Source organism: Pelodiscus sinensis, chromosome 1 (genome assembly GCF_049634645.1).
Source record: "Pelodiscus sinensis isolate JC-2024 chromosome 1, ASM4963464v1, whole genome shotgun sequence".
Lineage (NCBI taxonomy): Eukaryota > Metazoa > Chordata > Testudines > Trionychidae > Pelodiscus > Pelodiscus sinensis.
Genome location: NC_134711.1, coordinates 233,240,844 through 233,258,170, shown reverse-complemented (window position 1 = coordinate 233,258,170; position 17,327 = coordinate 233,240,844). Strand labels below are relative to the sequence as shown.

At 40.6% G+C, this 17,327-nt stretch overlaps 1 protein-coding gene across 3 annotated transcripts in view; it reads right to left on the bottom strand.

Moving 5' to 3' along the window:
- Positions 1 to 17,327, bottom strand: part of MRPS9 (mitochondrial ribosomal protein S9) — a 57,617-nt gene that overhangs the window by 2,502 nt on the left and 37,788 nt on the right. For all 3 annotated transcript variants that reach the window (XM_075917494.1, XM_075917503.1, XM_075917506.1), the window contains 5 exons: positions 16,217 to 16,296; positions 10,697 to 10,772; positions 8,199 to 8,367; positions 2,948 to 3,056; positions 1,700 to 1,869 (listed from right to left, as the gene is read on the bottom strand). In XM_075917494.1, coding sequence (XP_075773609.1) covers positions 1,700 to 1,869; positions 2,948 to 3,056; positions 8,199 to 8,367; positions 10,697 to 10,772; positions 16,217 to 16,296 — 604 coding nt within the window. The remainder of the gene's footprint in view (positions 1 to 1,699; positions 1,870 to 2,947; positions 3,057 to 8,198; positions 8,368 to 10,696; positions 10,773 to 16,216; positions 16,297 to 17,327) is intronic.

The window sequence follows — 17,327 nt, the reverse complement described above, 5'->3', positions numbered from 1 at the left end:
GGATTTTTGATGTGAACATGCAGAAGATTGTTGCATCCACTATTGTATGTTTGCCCCAAATTTTGTACAAAGTGGGGCAAGTAAGGTGTCTGTTGAACATTTATGCTTTGCTGATTCTGTTCATACTATTCATATGCATGCATTTTTTTTATTTAAAGTTATAAATATTGGCTATTCCAAGTATTTGCTTCTGGGAGGTAACAAAAGACTTCACCCACCTATTGTGAAAAGGTGGCTAGTCAAGTGAGTTGGGATACTTGACTGACAATGGACCTTAAGTGACTCCAATCCACATTAAGGTATTTTTGCTGTGAACCTAGCAGCAGTCTTTGCTACTAAAGACTGAATCGTGCATGGACAGGTGACTTGCTCATGTGACCCTAGACTTTTTAAAGGAACCTACTTATACTTATGTTCCTTGTCATCCCTTCAGATCAAGTTAAAACTAATCTACGGATAGCCCCAACATTTTGGTGTTTGAATGGTGGAACGTTTAGAACAGCATTTCTCAAATGTAGCCATGAAGGGCTTTTCTTGCATCCACAGTCTCCCAGGCAAGAATGTGTGCGTGTGTGTGTGTGGGGGGAGAGGGGGGGGAGAGAAAAGGAGTCACAAAGCATCAGCCCCTCCTCCAGGGTGGTCAGTAATAGTTGGGCTTGCCTCCCTCTGGAGACAAAAGCTGGAGGAGCAGGCAGCCAGTGAGTTTCTCACCTTTCTGGGGACGCTGGGGTCAGGCTTCATCCCCTGGGTGATAGGCTCCAGCCATGGGGCTACAGGCTCCATTTCCTGGCTATATTGTGATGGGCTCTGGCCTAGAGCTCACCCCCACCCCTAGCTTCCCATCACCTCGGTCTCTGCTGCCTCCTCTAGTGCCCCATTGTCAGTGGCCCCTGCCATATCTGTACCCACCTCCCAATCCAGGGCTTAATTTGTCCGCAGGCTCACCAGGACTGAGTAATTCTGTTGTGAAAAGTGATGTTGGTATGTGTTTAATAGCACTTTTCACCACAGACTTACTCTCTAGCAAGTCTTTAAAAAAGCAACCCCACACACAAAACAAAAAAACCCAACAAAATACAAGAACGTACAAAGCACCTTATTTGTTTCTATTACCTTTAAGTCCAGTAAACAATGTATTGTTGTCTTTTTTAGTATTGAATCAAACAAAAAAACCTACATAAATAAATTATAATGACTTGGACATGAATATGTATTTATTTTTCCTAAGGTTAATTAAATCTTTTAGGAAATACTGTGAGAGCGGCCACCAAAAATATGTTGTGAGAATCCATGAATTAGAATATACAAGATTTGTCTCTATTCAACTGCAATAGAATCTCTTCAAGTAGCAGTCTTGGAATCTTTTTCTCCCACAAAAATTTGGGCTCAAGATTTTTCTCTTGACTCGTTATATTACTATATGTTGTGCTTCAACATTGATGGGATCCAACCTAAATAGGGGTTCTCAGGTTGGGATTGTGACTAACATCTCATGAATAGATGCACAAACTCTTCGAAGAGGAAATACTGCTAGGAATTTGAAAGATGTCAGGAAAATTGAAAAGTCTCACTGATTTCAATGGAGCTACTCATTTCTGTGTTTTTTGAGGGTCAGGCCCTTAATCTCAGTCAGTGACTGGAAAAGTGTGTCAACATATTACTATTGGAATTATTCATGTTTTCCTATTTATACTCATACCTTGCCTCATAAATTCTGCTTCATTTTCAGTGACAAAACTGCACAAAGCTCTTGCAGAGGCTAAACGGATTGCTCCAGCCTGGGAGGAACTTCCTCCACCAAGGACGGTACAGACCATATTATGTTTTCCAAGTCTACCAAGGAACTGGAAAGGGAACATTAACTGTTCTCTGCAAATAAAAGATACACAAAGTATTTAATTTTTATAAACTGTTGATTACATATATATATATATATATGTATAACATTACTATATTATGAGAGAGTTAAATGATGAGCAGTTTAAATGTAATCTAAAGAAATGCAAGCTTCCCAGTACTGCTTTGTCAATATGTTAAACCCAGATGTGAAAGGACTATTATGCATGTAGATTACTGCATATATAAGGTGTTTGAATTATACAGCCAACAAGAGGAATAAACTAAACCCACAGTGACTTGCTTTGATGAAATTTTTTAAAACTTCTCTTCAGAAATCTTGTCAGTGTAAAATGAACTGAAATAATGTGTGTAGTCTGAAATTTTTGGAGAAATATCTTGAATTATTGTTCTACTGCATTGATATATGCTGGAATAAGACTGAGTGACTACTATCTCTGGGAGTCTCAGGAAATAGATGTATTTCAGGAGTCTATTCCAGTAAACCAGACAGCTTCTCTGAGCTGAGCAGATCCCATTACTAAAGTACCAAAATGATCTGCATTTTTATACTTTGGAACTGTCTTTGAAAAAAGGCAGATGAGAGCTCACGGCCCATACACTAAGGGTATGTCTACACTACCACCCTAGTTCGAACGAGGGTGGTTAATGTAGTCATTCGAAGTTGCAAATGAAGCCCGGGATTTAAATATCCTGGGCTTCATTTGCATCTTGCCGGGCGCCGCCATTTTAAAATCCCCAGTAGTTCGGACTCCGTGCCCGCGGCTATACGCGGCACGGAGTAGGTAGTTCGAATTAGGCTTTCTAATTCGAACTACCATTACTCTGCGGGCACGGAGTCCGAACTACCGGGGATTTAAAAATGGCAACAAGGTAAGTCTTTACTAATACAAGAACAAGAGACACAGTATCAATTGTATAGAGTTAAAGATCCATGCAGAAACAAAGACAAATAATCTATCAAGTTACAAGAATATTAATCAGCATCATCTTAGCCTTTCTGATATAACGAATGCTTGAAATGCTCTAACAAAGTAGGACGGTTTCTGTTTATATTGTTAATATTAAAATAAATACATGGTGCTCTCACCTATCTTGTATCACTGGAAAATAATGTAAATAATCTATTCCGTTCACTGTAATCTTCCCGTTTCCATTGTCATAAACTATTACGGTTGCTCGTGAAGTCTTTCTTTTGCCTTAAAACAAACAAAAGACCTGTGATGAATGGGAGGGATATTACTTTTTTCTGGATATTCCAGCCATTCAGTTGACTAAAATGTTTTCTTAGGGCACATCCTAGACTGCACCACTATTTCGAGATAACTAGCATTATTTTGAAATAACGGACAGCTTATTCCAAAATTTGTAAACCTCATTCTACGAGGAATAACACCTATTCAGAAAGAGCTATTTTGAAATAAGGCATGTGTAGATACTCCATTGCTGCTATTTTGAAATAGCCCTTCACCAGGGCCATTCTAAGTTATTCCTCCCCAGTGCCTCCTGGGGCTTTAAATCAAGATAGCATGTCTACATTAGGGAAGCCTGTCTTGGACTAATTTTGAGGCTTCCCTGTAGTATAGATGTGCTATTTCTAAATAAACTATTTTGGAATAAATATTCCAGTAAACCAGTAAATGTTCTGAAATAGCTTATTTTGAAACAGCCGTGCAGTGTAGACATACCCATAGTGGTTAACTCTTGGGACCTAACCCTAATTCTGTTGCCTATAATAGGGATGTTAAATTTAGATTAACTAACTAATCGAATAGCCATGGGATTTCCATCGACTATCTGATTAGTCAATAAGAGTGCCTCTGTCTTTGAACTGTAGCAAGAGGCCTGCTGGACTCTTGCTACAGTTCAAAAGTGGAAGCCCTGCAGAGAAGTGGGGCAAGCAAGGGAGTCCCCTGCTGGCCCCTGCTCTCTGCGGCAGCTGAGCCTTTGAAATGTACAAGAGTCCCAGAAGGCCTCCTATACATTTCAAAAGGAAGCTCCGCAGGGAGCGTGGGGCCAGTGCATTTCAAAAGCAGAATTGCAGCAGAACTATTACGAATGGAGACTGCTTCAGTCCCTGCTCGCACTATTTCCCGCTGTGCCTCTACCTCCCCTGCCCCCAGTGGAGACAGTGCTGGGGGGGAACCGGCTTTTAAGGATAGAGGCAGCAGGGGGTGGGGGGAGAGGGAGTGACTAGTCGCATCACTAGTTGTATATCTGATAAATGTATGCTTATCAATAGTTGACTAGACGCTTATATCCCTAGCCTATAAGGGTTAAAACCCTAGACAGAGGGTCCCAGAGTCCCCAAAAATGCTAGAGAAGCAGGAACTGAGTTGGCGGGCCAGAGGAGCCAATAGTTACAAAATGTGGGCTTTTGAATTGGAAGCAGTGACCTGTTCCTTTTTTTTTTCCGTCACAAGAGTACAGCTGGTCAGACATGAACTAAGCCAGGGAGCTAGGCATGGAGGATCCAGTAACATTCATGTCTAGGGAAACTACAGATACTTAAGTAGAGCAGGGAATGCTTAGTCAGATGCAATCAGATTATTTCTGGGTTTCCTGGACTTCTCTGTGCTAAGCACATAGAACCCTCGTCTTGCACTGTAACTTTCTAACCTGAATCCCATGGAATCAATTCTCTCTGGGTTTTTTCTTTGTTTTGTTGTTAAAAAAGTCAACCTTTCTAAGACCATGATCTGATTCCTGTATCCGAGAAGTCAGAAGGTTCTGTATGCAGATGTCTAAGACTGCAAAACCAACTATTGAGAGAAATTACAGTTTTTCAAGCTCTCTCTGGAGGGTGGGTTAAAGAGCTTGAAGATATTTTACAAGAAGGAATTCCCAAAGGGATTTTTGCATTTGGGTGGTGGCAGCAAAAAACAATCCAAAACCACGGAATCTGTGATTTTGGGGAGTTTTTAAACAGAAGCCTTTAGTGGCAAGATATTTTAAAGTCTCTTGTAGGCCCCCACCTTCTCCACTCGGAGTACCAGAGTGGGGAACAGCTTTGACAACATATTGAGGGTTCATTAATTTTCAGCATATCAAATATAAAAGAAACCATGTAGACCTGACATTTTCATAAGTAGCAATAACTTTCATTTTGGAGGTAAAAGAGGGGTAAATATAAGCAACATTTAGCATGCTATTACACTGAATGGTTTATATCTTTCTGTCAATGTTCATTGAAATAAAAGAAAAGGGACAACACCCATTAGTATAACCCACACAGTATTACTTAGAACAGTTTTAGAAAAGAACCAATATTCTGAATACTAGAGACTCAGAAAGATAATTTAATGCAGGAACAACACATGAAGTACTAAAGCAGTCCTGTTGCGCTTATGCATTTTCTATGTCTACCATCTCACATGAAGCATCATTGAAAGAGTTAATTTACTATATTTGTGAGTGTTTGTGCATCAATCCATCTGTAAGTCTGTTTTGTTCAAGAACGCCTCCTAAACAGTAAGGACCACCAGTAAACAGCTAGGACCACCAAATTTGGTATGCAGCTTCCTTTTAACATAAAACTCAAAGCAAGATAATGGTTTAATTATGCCAGGACAATGGGATGTGCATGGAATGGGATTCTTTCTCCTCAAATGAAAAGGGAGGGTTGTGATACCAGGGATAGTTATACTCCTGAATGACCATGAAGGGGATGGGGCGGAGGGGAACTAGCGTACCAGCCTCAGGAAGCAGCTGTCACCTGGGCAGCATAGTCTCTGTTGACCTGATCCAAGAGAGCAGCCAGTGGCCACCCCAACCCTGTGCCCTTAGCCCCACTACTCTCCAGAACCCCCCTACACCTCTTTACCTCCTATTCTGGAGTACCTCCTCACCCCCCAACCCTGACTCCTGCACCCCACACACAATCAGCCTCCTGTTCTGAGCCCCCAACATTCCTAAGCCCCTGCCCTGATTCCTGCACGCCTGACACTCCAAGCCTTGAAGGACCCAAGCAACAGCAGGTAAACCTTCTAGTAATTGTCCCCCCCCTCACAAAAATATGTATGTTTGTTAAAAAAATGTACAACAGAAAGTCAGTTTAATAAAGAATTGTGCATGCTCATTCATCAGATCAATCAATTATAGTAGTACTAGAAGATTTACTTGGCATTGCTTGGGTCATTAATTCAATTTTTGTTTTTCTCCATTTAAATCATTGCTCTAGGGTGTGGCTGGGGATGAGAGGTTCAATATGCAGGTTCTCTTAGGGAGAGAGGACTACCTCAGCTGTCTCTCACTGCAGTAGTTTAGAGCAGTGGTGTGCAACCCGTGGGGTGCGATGTCTTCCGAGGGGGTCGCAGTGCTTAAATCTGGCCGTTGTCATCACTTAGCTCCGGCTGGCCGGGGGTTGGGCAAGGCAGCGTGGCATGGCACTTAGATCTGGCCAGCCGGTAGCTGGGCCCAGCAGTTAGCAGCTCCCGCGCACAGTGCCTAGATCTGAAAGGCCAGGGGCTGAGCCTGGCTGTTAGTGGCCCCTGCAGCGCGGGGGTCACAGTTCGAAAAAGGTTGCGCACCACTGGTTTAGAGCCAGATGAAAAGCACCTCTCCAGAGCCACAGCAATGCCAGAGGGGGTTGAGGGAGGGGCGCATATCCCCCGACTAAGGGCAGGTCCAGATTCATCTGCCCCCTGCGCTCCCTAGCCAGAGTGAGGAATGCAACAAACTGTGCACTGTCCCCTCACTGTCTGACAAAGGGGAACAGCTGCCTGGGGGTGGGAGATTTGAGACTGAGGCAATCCCCAGCCAGCCCTTTTCTGCTTGATGATTGTATCTTTTCTCTATGGCTTTATTAGAAGAAATCCTATTCCTGGGACATCCCATTTTCCTAGTACAACCAAAATCTTACCTTGCTTTAAGTTTAAAGTATACGAAGAAGCGGTATACTGAATTTGATAGTTCTAGCTCTTACTGTTTAGGAGGAGTTCTTGACCAAACACACAGACACGCTCTCTAAAATATACAGAAGTTGAACAGTGCTTCTACAATTCTTGTCCACTTTAGTAAGATTTCATCCTTACATATCCTACAGAGTCTTATATTTTTTAAAACATTAGCTCTGACCTGAAATATGATGCACAAAGTCTCAGCCCTGAAGAAATAGTCTGGTTTACAACCCTGAACTTCAGGGATGTTAAATAGGTTGTTCGATAAATGAATTTTGAAACTTCTCAGCCTGCAAAATAGACCTTTGCTTTTGCATATTTAATGGAGAAAATAGACAAGAGTTAATGAACTTATGAAAACTGGCTATAATGATCTTTCTTAAGCAATGTGTAAGAAAGGGCACATATTTACAAACCTCAAATGATTTACTATTCTTTTGAAAGCTCTATTGTACAGCAGCATAGATCAGGGGTAGACAAGAGGCTGCCAGTGGCCCAGATGCGGCCCACCAAGCCACTGGATCTGGTCCGCGGCTGCCTCTCTGGGACCCTTAAACACAGCACAGCACAGCACAGCACAGCACAGCACAGCACAGCACAGCACAGCACAGCACAGCACAGCACAGCACAGCACAGCACAGCACAGCACAGCACAGCACAGCACAGCAGTCTCTTTAAATGTGTCTGCTCTATTCTGGGAGCGAGGAGGGAGGCTTTGTGTTCTGCCATGACCCTCAGAAAAATCTGTCAACTCCCACTGGCCAGTTTCTGACCAATAGCAGCTGAAATATTTGCCGGTTCCTGCAGGGCTGCTGACTGGAAGATGCCTAGGTAAGTGTCTTCCAGCCAGAGACTGCCTCTGGCACCCAAACCCCCTTCCCCAGCAACTACCTGCCCCAGGCCACCACTCAAACTCTCTGTACCCTTTTCCCCCAGTTCACAACTCCCTCCCAGATTCTGCACCCCCTCCTAGAGCCCCTCCCTCAGGCCAGAATCCTCTCCTGCAACCAAACCCCCTTTTGGACTCTGCACCCCAAGTGTCTGCCGCAGATCACAACCACCTCCCTTCACCCAAACTCCCTCTCAGACTCCACACCCCCTTCTGCACCCAATCTTTGTCCCAGACCCCAAACCCCTTCAGAAGAAATGCAGTCCTTGACCACTTGCCAAGATCCTGGGGTAGCTCTCCATTAAAAATTATTGCCAACCCTGGCATATAGCATTAGATAATGGCATTTGTGTCATACGCTCCCATTTTGATACCAAGACATTCATGAAGGAATTGTACAATATCAGTATAAGTGTATGAAAGGAAGAAATGTACAAACCAATGAAAGACTTTGCTAAATAAGGGTTGGTGTTACAAAAGAAAAGTTATGACTGAGTCTCAACCAGAGGAGACCGTCACCACTTCAACCAGACAGACAAACTTGAAATTATTACCTTCCCCAGTGCTGAAGGCCACTCCTTGATCATCATATTGCAGGGGCTCAATCACCACCTTTTTTAATTGTGTATCTAATTCTTTGCGAAATTTTAGCACATACTCTTCTTCAATGCCACAACATGGCAAAGTCACTAATCGTTCTAGCAGCCGAATACATAACGAATACTGTAGAAAATAAAAATTCATTAAGAGATGCAGGTGAAATTGCATTTGCCGACACTTTCTATTTTTATATACTTTATCTTTCCTTCTTTGCTTTTATTGATGATATTTGACAAGATGACATTTCTGCATCCATATTCTGCTTCAAAAACAACATGCAAATGTGTCATTTTCTGTGTGACTAAAGACACCTTTCTTCAGGCAACAATGAATCTTGAATTCAGAGTACACTCAACCTTTTTGTAATTCAGGATCATTATATTAGAATGAAGTCCATTTCAATTTTAAAAGAAAACTTCTACTGGGCCTTGGATCTCAATTCAATATTTTAGTGGAATAGAAGAAGAAAATCTTTCCAACATGTCAATCTGTATGTAAAAATATAAATAATTTTATTTTACTAAACTGCAGCTTTTAAATGATTTCATAATACATATTGGAAATATATCTCTTTGGCTGTTCAAGCTGAATTACTTTAATGTTTATGATTTCCTTTAAAACCGAACAATCAAGAGATTTAAAAATTCAAGAGATACTTGACTTAAAGGGCAAACTCTCGAAATAAATTATCCTTTGCTCCTGTGCGCCTTTTCTCCTAGTTCTTGAACATGTGATTAGAAAGTAAACACCTCAACATTAACCCCTTTGTGCTGAAATCAGGGATGGCCCGTTACAAGGAATTACTTACAGGAGTTTTGAATCACTGGTGAATCACTAGTAACAAAGAAATAAAAGGATGCCACTATGTATTACATACTTTCCCCCCTACTTATAGGGCATTTCTAAAATTACTTTCAAGAATTATTTTTACCTATGCTGTATTTCCAGCATTTCCTGCATCAGGCTATTTTCTTACAAACAAATCAGCAGTATCAGTAGGTATTTTCAAAAAAGAGAAATGCAATTTTATATTTCAGTCCAATATTCTAACGCAGATTTCTGTAGCAAAGCTTTTTGGAAAAAAACTGCATTAACATAACACAGGTGCCAAATGCCTTTAAAAGTTAAAAAAAACCCATCAAATTGTAGAAACTGTAAATGAGGAGAGACTCCGACAGTTGTCACTTGCAGAGCATATTAAAAAAAAAAAATCAATTGCCTCCATTTTGTTTAGTACCCTTAATGCAAGCACCACAGAAAGCTTTGCTGCAACAAAATAGAAGATAAATGGAGCAGGCAAAAGAGTACAGCTAATATCTAAAGGACTCGATACATAAAAACATTTCAATTTATTTCCAGAAGCTGAGCCTTTGTGCTTTTCTATACTTATTCACAGGACAATCTCTTGTATAGTATTTTCTAGCCCACTGACATTTCATAGACACGTGAGGCACGGTAGAAAGGCAAGCTGTGAGGAACACTAAAATGTCTGGGTATGCTTGTGAATGCAGAACAATTTCTGGGGCTTTGGGAAAACAAACAGGAAAATCCATACCTACCATCACAGTATAACAAGAGATACTGAAATTGAGGACTGCTTCCATTGTTAGTGAGATGATCTGTAGTCTGAATCTCAAAGGGATGGTGGAATACACAGTAATGAAGGATAGAGAGAATAAAATATCTAGAGTTCTTAGGCCAAAGGTTGTCAACCCTGTCTGGTGCAGCCCAATTCAAACTTCAAATTCCCTTGGGAAATTAAGATTCCATTGGTAAAATGTAACTTATGGTCATATGGGCAGGCTGGATCAGGATTTCTGGAACTTTGCTCTTATTTGGAAAGCCTCAGTGAAGTAGAAACATCAGTGTGATTCCTCACCCATGGAAACCAACTGCAATAGTGAGTTACCGAGCTTGTTCTCAACCATGCAAATAGTAAGGTGCCAGATGCAGAGTTCTTCAGAATCAATTTCAGATGATGCAGGAATATTACAGATAATGGGCTCTCTTGTCTGTATTAGAGAAATCTGGTAAAAAACACTTCCCACCATCACTACTATTATTAGTTCAACTTCACTAATAATAGTAACATTGGGAGGTCTATAGAAGAGCCCTACTTAATGCTCAGTGTTAGTTAGACCTTCTCTAAACAGGGCTATATGACACAGTGATGTCACATATACACAAGGGCTGCTAACATTGTTATCATTGATGGGGATGGATCACGTTAACAATGGTGGGAAATTTTTGTAGCATGCATTACAATAAATAAGACTACTCTGGCTGCTTTTGAGGCCAGAGACAACATGATATTATGACAAACATTTACTTAGAGGGAGCTGGTGAGGGGGGGTTTGGAATGGATGACATTTTGGGGGCGGGGATCTGAAATGCAGCAGAGTCTATATTCTTAAGATACAGGACCCTTAAATTAAAAAGATTAATTACTCACATCATGATCTGACAGTTTTTCCACTAACATTTCTTCCAATTCCTCCTTAATCAGCCATCTGCTGCCAATCAGGTTTCTGTTTAAAATATCACATATATTCTCTTTTTAATTAACCATGAAATTAGTTATATCACAATGGACCACACACATAGTCAAGGCTTAGTTTGGAAATGTATTTTCTATTGCAAAATAGTATGATATTCATTTTGTGAATGTGATTTGTAATGTTTGAATCATAAAAGCTCTTGCTTACGAAAGGAATGGTAACTTACATTTATTACATTCAGTGCATCAAGAGTTAACCATGAATATTACTTGAATAGAAATAATGAGTGACACTTAAGTTAAAAGCCAAATGAGCAATTCCACAATAAGCTAATTTTCCACAGATTTCTAACTCAGTTCTAAAAAACTTGGCCCTTGAGGTTTCAGCAAAACAAAATACAAATAAAACGACATTCAAGATAGCATGAAGGCCTTGTCTTCAGTAGATCTTCATCTGTTAAACCTGGCTTTTACTGGCACAGCTCTACAGGTGGCAGCAATGGTATGAGTATAGAAAGGGAACTAGTAGCCACTGGCATTTTAATCACCATGCCATCGAGACCTACTCTGAGCTAGGTTAGACAACATGATGGTGCTGGACCATCAGCAATGCCATTGTTACCAACAGAGGAAGTGCACCAGAGGTAGCAGTGGTAGAAATTTTAAAGAAAATAGTCCAGTGTAGAGACAGAGCCTCAAGGTCTGAATTAAGATTAAACCGATAAAAGGAAATTTAAAGCACTGTTCCAAATACACACTTTTCATGTAGGTTTTATATAAAAAGTGTCTGGACTTGATGAATCAGCATACTTCATACAGTATGGAGATGAGATTATAAAATTACTTAAAGATGAACCTTTAACTCATTTTTGCTTTTGTCAATTTATTAGAAAAAATAAATGTCAACTAACATTTTTAGGGGAACAATTAAAGGCCCTATTCAAGGAAAAGTATACTATACTTTAGCAACTTTAGCATGGGTTATGGATTTAAAAGGTTAACTGGTTATCTGGTAAGAATTAACTTTACGGGCAAACTGGTTAACCAAAGGGTTGACCATAACAGCTCCCCCTGCCTGGGGAGGGTGGGAGAAGCCCTCCGGCCACACAATTAGATCATTTAACCAGTTAACTTTGTAAATGGAAATCTATATCCCTAGCATGTGCTTTTGTGAATCAGGGCATAAAATGTTCATATACCCCACTGCCCAACAATACTATCTTTTTCACTGGCAGCTGAAGTCCCGATCCTGTAAAGATTTCAATATATGCTTACCTTATACATGATGAGCCTCAATGAAGTCAATTGGATTACTCATGTGTAGAAACAATGAGGAGACCTGTGGCACTTTACAGACTAACAGATTTATTTGGGCATAACCTTTCATGGGTAAAACCACTTTGTCTCCATGCATGTAACAAAGTGGTTTTCACCCGTGAAAGCTTATGCCCAAATTTATTATTAGTCTATATAACAGGGGTCCGCAACCTCTGGTTTGTGAGCCAAATATGGCTCACTAGGGAGCCAGTTATGGCTCTTTTGAAGCTTGAGCCCAGCCCCCTTTGCACCCACCTGGCAGCAGGGAGCCTATGCTGGAACAGGCCTGGGCAAAATAATCCCACTGCGGACACAGCAGGGTGCCTCCAGGCAGATTCCCCTGCTTACCCCATCCCTGCACACCGCTCAGAAAAGCAGCAGCATGGACCCTTTGTTTTTCACACACTGAGCAGGGAGGGGAGAGGTGCCTCATGCCTGCTCCCGTCTCCAGTACAATCCCATTGGTGGTTTCTGGCCAATGGAAGCTGCCTGTTTCAAGAACTGGCAGCACAGGATGCACCAATCTCCCTCCCCTCAAGGTCTCAGTCACGGAGCTCATGGCCAGGCAGCCAGGGAGGAGGGAAGGGGTGAAGGGGAGGCTCCTTCCAAAGAAACGTGTTGAGCTGCTGGCCTGAAGTCTCACTGGTAAGTGTCCCAGTCAAAGCCTGCCTCTGGCACCCCAGCCTCTCCTTCCCCCATAGCCTTCTGTCCCCCCACTACTGCCCCTATCCCACATAATCCAAACCTTCTGCTTCCCTCCTGAGCCCATCTTCCCCCCCCCCCCCCCCCACACACACACACACTTCACCTCAATCCCTGCTCTAGATCACAATCCCCTCCTGCCTTAGGTCACAACGCAAACCCCTGCATTGTAATCCCCTGCCCAAGGTCACAACTGTATCCAAATCCTGTGCCTCAGGTCACTTCTTCACCCATACTCAGTGGTCCCCATCACTAAAAAGGTTCCCCACCACTACCATAAATAAAGAAAATGTTGAAATCTTTGCGTTGGGCAGAATATTTTACTTTGTTTAAAAATGAAGCCTGGCCAGCAAGCCTCCGATTGAGGCCTAGCCCCATCTGGCTGCAGCATCATAACGCTCCTGTACACCACCCCCACACACCAACCCTGAGCCTATCACACACCTAAACTGCTTGCCCTGATCCCCTAATATCCCCACATCTCCAGCCTCCTGCACCCCCATATCCCCAGCCTCCTGCTATAACACTCCTGCACCCCACACATACCCCAAGCTTGTGCCCTGAGCCCATCACACACCTGAATCCCCTGCCCTACGTCCCTCCTACACCCCAACCCACCTCCTGCACGCCCACATCACCAGCCCCCTGCCATAAGATGGCCTGAATATGTGCATGAAGCTGGATTTGGCCAGTTATGACAAACTTCAAGGAAACGTGTGAAAAGATGCAACAGCAGAAGTCCCATTAAATAAAGTCTGTGCGTACAAAGTTTCATTTATGCTAAATTAATCATTATGTCAATTATCAATAATATTAAAGTCATGCAAATGGGCATTCTTAAATGGCTCTTTGTTGACCACTTGTCTGAATTTTGATGTATTTTGCCTCTTTGGTTTGAAAAGGTTGCTGACCCCTGCTAAATAACGTGCCATAGTACTCTTTATTTTTCCAGGTACAGACTAACACAGCAGCTACAGCTCTGAGACTTATCACACACATAAAGTTACGTGAATGAAGGATCAGGGCCTAACCTTGTAGTTAAGATTGCAAAATGTCTGTATACAGCGCCTCATTTTAAGAAGCTCAATTTTCTGAATAAATTTTAGAGTTCATCTATTCTTGTCTTAGTGGAAGAGGTACATATGTTTTTGGAAAACTTGAAGAATATCCCTCCAATCACTTGTTTTTTAGAGCATGAAGGTAAAATCAATTGGGTAGGTTTTGGAAGGAATCACATATCAGATTATTTTTCAGCAATGTCCACTATGAACTCCAACCCAATTCTCCCCTTGTCTGCTCAGAAATTAAGGGCATATCTATGCAGCGGGAATAAACTTCCTGCCCTAGCTCTAAAAAAAAAAAAAAACAAGTAGAAAGTGCTCTAGAGTTGCAACCTTGGGCTGGAGCTTCAGACTCCAAGCTGCAGCTTCAAAACCTTATCTATTCATCTATTTTTAGAATGCCAGCCTGAGTCTGTCCACCTGGGCTGGAAGGCTTACTCCTGCAGGTCCAAAATGCTGTGCAGATGTATACTAATGCTATGCAGGCTCTTGCAGAAAGGTATGAAGAGTAAACTACATGCAATAGGAAACTTTAATAATAAAGGAATGTGGACTTCACTTTTTTATCTTTTGTTTCTTAGTTGACTGGTGTACTACTGCTAAAGAAATAAATGGCTCACGTAGGCTCATATTAACACAATTGTCTCGGCTACCAAAACAGAAAAGCACAGCAAGGAATACCGAAGTACAGTGCCGAAGAAAAAAAAAAGATGCAGGAAGCTACACACTATTCTTCATTGCTATTTATCGCCAAAAACCAATGCACAAAGCTAATGGCTAAAGTAGAAAAATATCAGATCATCAGAGACACAAGGCAGTCGCATAATGAAAGAACTGCAGCCCTGAAAAAGCAGCCATTTAATGGGGAGAAAAAGGAGTGACACAGATTCCTCGGTCTCTCTCAATCAATGAAACCTCTACAACCCTACAAAAATTCTCTGAATCCAAAAAGCCCAGTCAGTCTATGGAGGAATTACTATAAAAATTTTCAACATACAACCAGGCTACTGCATCCTACTTCCTGAATTCCTCAAAGGAAGCAAACTTTGCCTAAGTCTTAGGATATTGATTAATTTAAAAAAAGACTGACAAGCAATCCTGATAGCAGCCATTAAAAAAGACTCACCAACACAAACAATCATTATGGTCTTCCAGGAAAGTCTCTATTAACTTTCAATAGGAACGAGTAACCAGTAACCTAGTCAGTAAAATCCTCAAGGAAAATGGCACTGAACACAGAAACATTGACTGTGAAAATCTTCTGTGGAAAAAACCCTCAAAAACACTTTCACTCAATAAGAACTTTTAAATATTTCTCTGCATCCTCTTTTAGCTTCAGTTACATGATAAATAAAGGAAAAAAAGTTAAGGGAGTAATCCAGCTCACTTTCTATTAATTTCCCTTTTGGAAGAGAAGAAGAGAAAAGAGAGAAGGCAAATTAAAGCTACTCAAATATGTTGGCATTGGGAAGAGAAAGAGGAGACTGTAAAAAATGGAACTGTTAATATGAACACAGTAAGGAACCGATTAGATTCCTTGAGCATTGAATCACTTATACAAAAGTTGGAATTACGATAAAAAATGATTGGTTTTATGACTAAAATGTTAACTGTATTGCCAACTCTTACAAATTAATCATGAGTCATGGAATTTTGGCATCTGTAGAATAAGATCTCATATCATCAGATGTTCCTCCATTCCTGTGATCTCTAGGGTTAATCTCACAGCTAAAACTTTGTTTGAGAGCTTGTGGGCCTGAAGACACACACCTGGCCTTGCCACTGAGCCCTGTGTTCATGTAAGGATTGGCTCCCCATCTCAGCAGCATCTCCTATTTTGTAGCTTGTAACAATCTTTACTGGACAATAATTGAAACACTTTCTCTACAGTCAGAATGCTTTGTGTTTCTTGGATGTTCATTGCTTTCTGAGGTCTGTTTAACAACTCTTGTACAGAAATTAATATGATAGGGAAGGTGGAAAATTAAGAAAGAGAGACACTAATAGGAAATGGATAGCAGTTCCCTTAGTTTAGGAATGAGGAGAAGCTACGCGGAATGTCCATGACAGCAGGCAGGGAGAGCTGTGCATTTTTTGTGACTTGAGGTTGATGTTCCAACTGGAAATTAACACATGCACATTGGCAGAGAAATAGATGAGTATACAAGTGTTATATAGACTAAACTTTTTTTTGTTCATATAATTTTTGGAGTCTGACTCAATTTTTGATCTTCTGAGGTTGACAATACTAAATTAATTCACAAATTGTTTCAAAATTGTCTCTCCAAAATACAAATAAAAATGTTTGAAACCAAGATAATAAATAGTGCTAAAATAATATATTAAAGCAGTTTATGAAAATGAATACCAATATTAGTACAAATCAGAAACTCACATTTGTTTCTTCTCATCCAGATCTTGGGCTTTCAACTGGTCTTGGTACTTCTGAATGTCAAGCATTTTTCCATATATTTCCTATAATATAGAGAAATATGCATTAATTATGCAATTTAATTCAATATATATTTTTTATTAGTTTATGGTTCTAAATAACAAAAATATTTACACATTACTTATACATGTATGAGAATTATCCAAACATCCTGAAGAGTAGAAAAAAATATATAAGGACGATTGTAAAAATGGCGAAAGTATTTAACAACAGTTAAAAGTACATATTTTCAGCCTGCAGTGTACAAAACCCTAATCCAGCTCACTTTCCTCATGGCAGTAAAATTAAACATATGCGTAACTATTTGAAAGATTGGTGCTTAAGTCATTCTCAAAACTAAAAAAAAAAAGTGGGCAATATATATTAAGTAAAACAATTACTGGCTTGAACTCTGAACTGACATTTTGGAAAATGTAAGTATTTACATAGTGTATTCCAAAGTTTACTGCCATTCAACTCTGTTAATCTTAGCAGTCTCATTTATTATGTCTGTTTTACAGTACCACTTATAGGCCTCAATTGAGGTTACTGCTTCCTTGTGCTTGGGGAAGTGCATAAACAAGTCTGTTTTTCTAAAATACTAATCTGCGAAAAACTCAACAAGCCGATCATACGGTATAGCAAGCACATTATCACTGCTGCATTTCTAAATATGTGTTTGATGCGATTTCCAAATATGATACATCTGTTAGAAGTTTAGGTTACAGTATCAGTATATACAAAAATGGTATTGCAAGGGTGTAAGGGTTCAAAACTATTTCAGTTTCAGTGTTACTATTTATGTAGAGGTTAGCTCTGTTTGTGCGGGTACTCTATGCTTATCTAGATATTCCTGGCACAAATAAAATGAGGAATTGAGCACCCATTCAGATAGCTTTAAACTTTCCTTAATTGATTTATTACCCAGTTAGTAACATTTCTATAGAACCCTTGTTTACATAAGGAAAATTTCGTTTTAAAAAAAAAATTCCTACTATCGTTAACTCTGGTTCAACCTGTTAGGGATATCCTTAACTGGGGAATTACGGGGGCCTGGTGTGGTGGCAGCAGGATT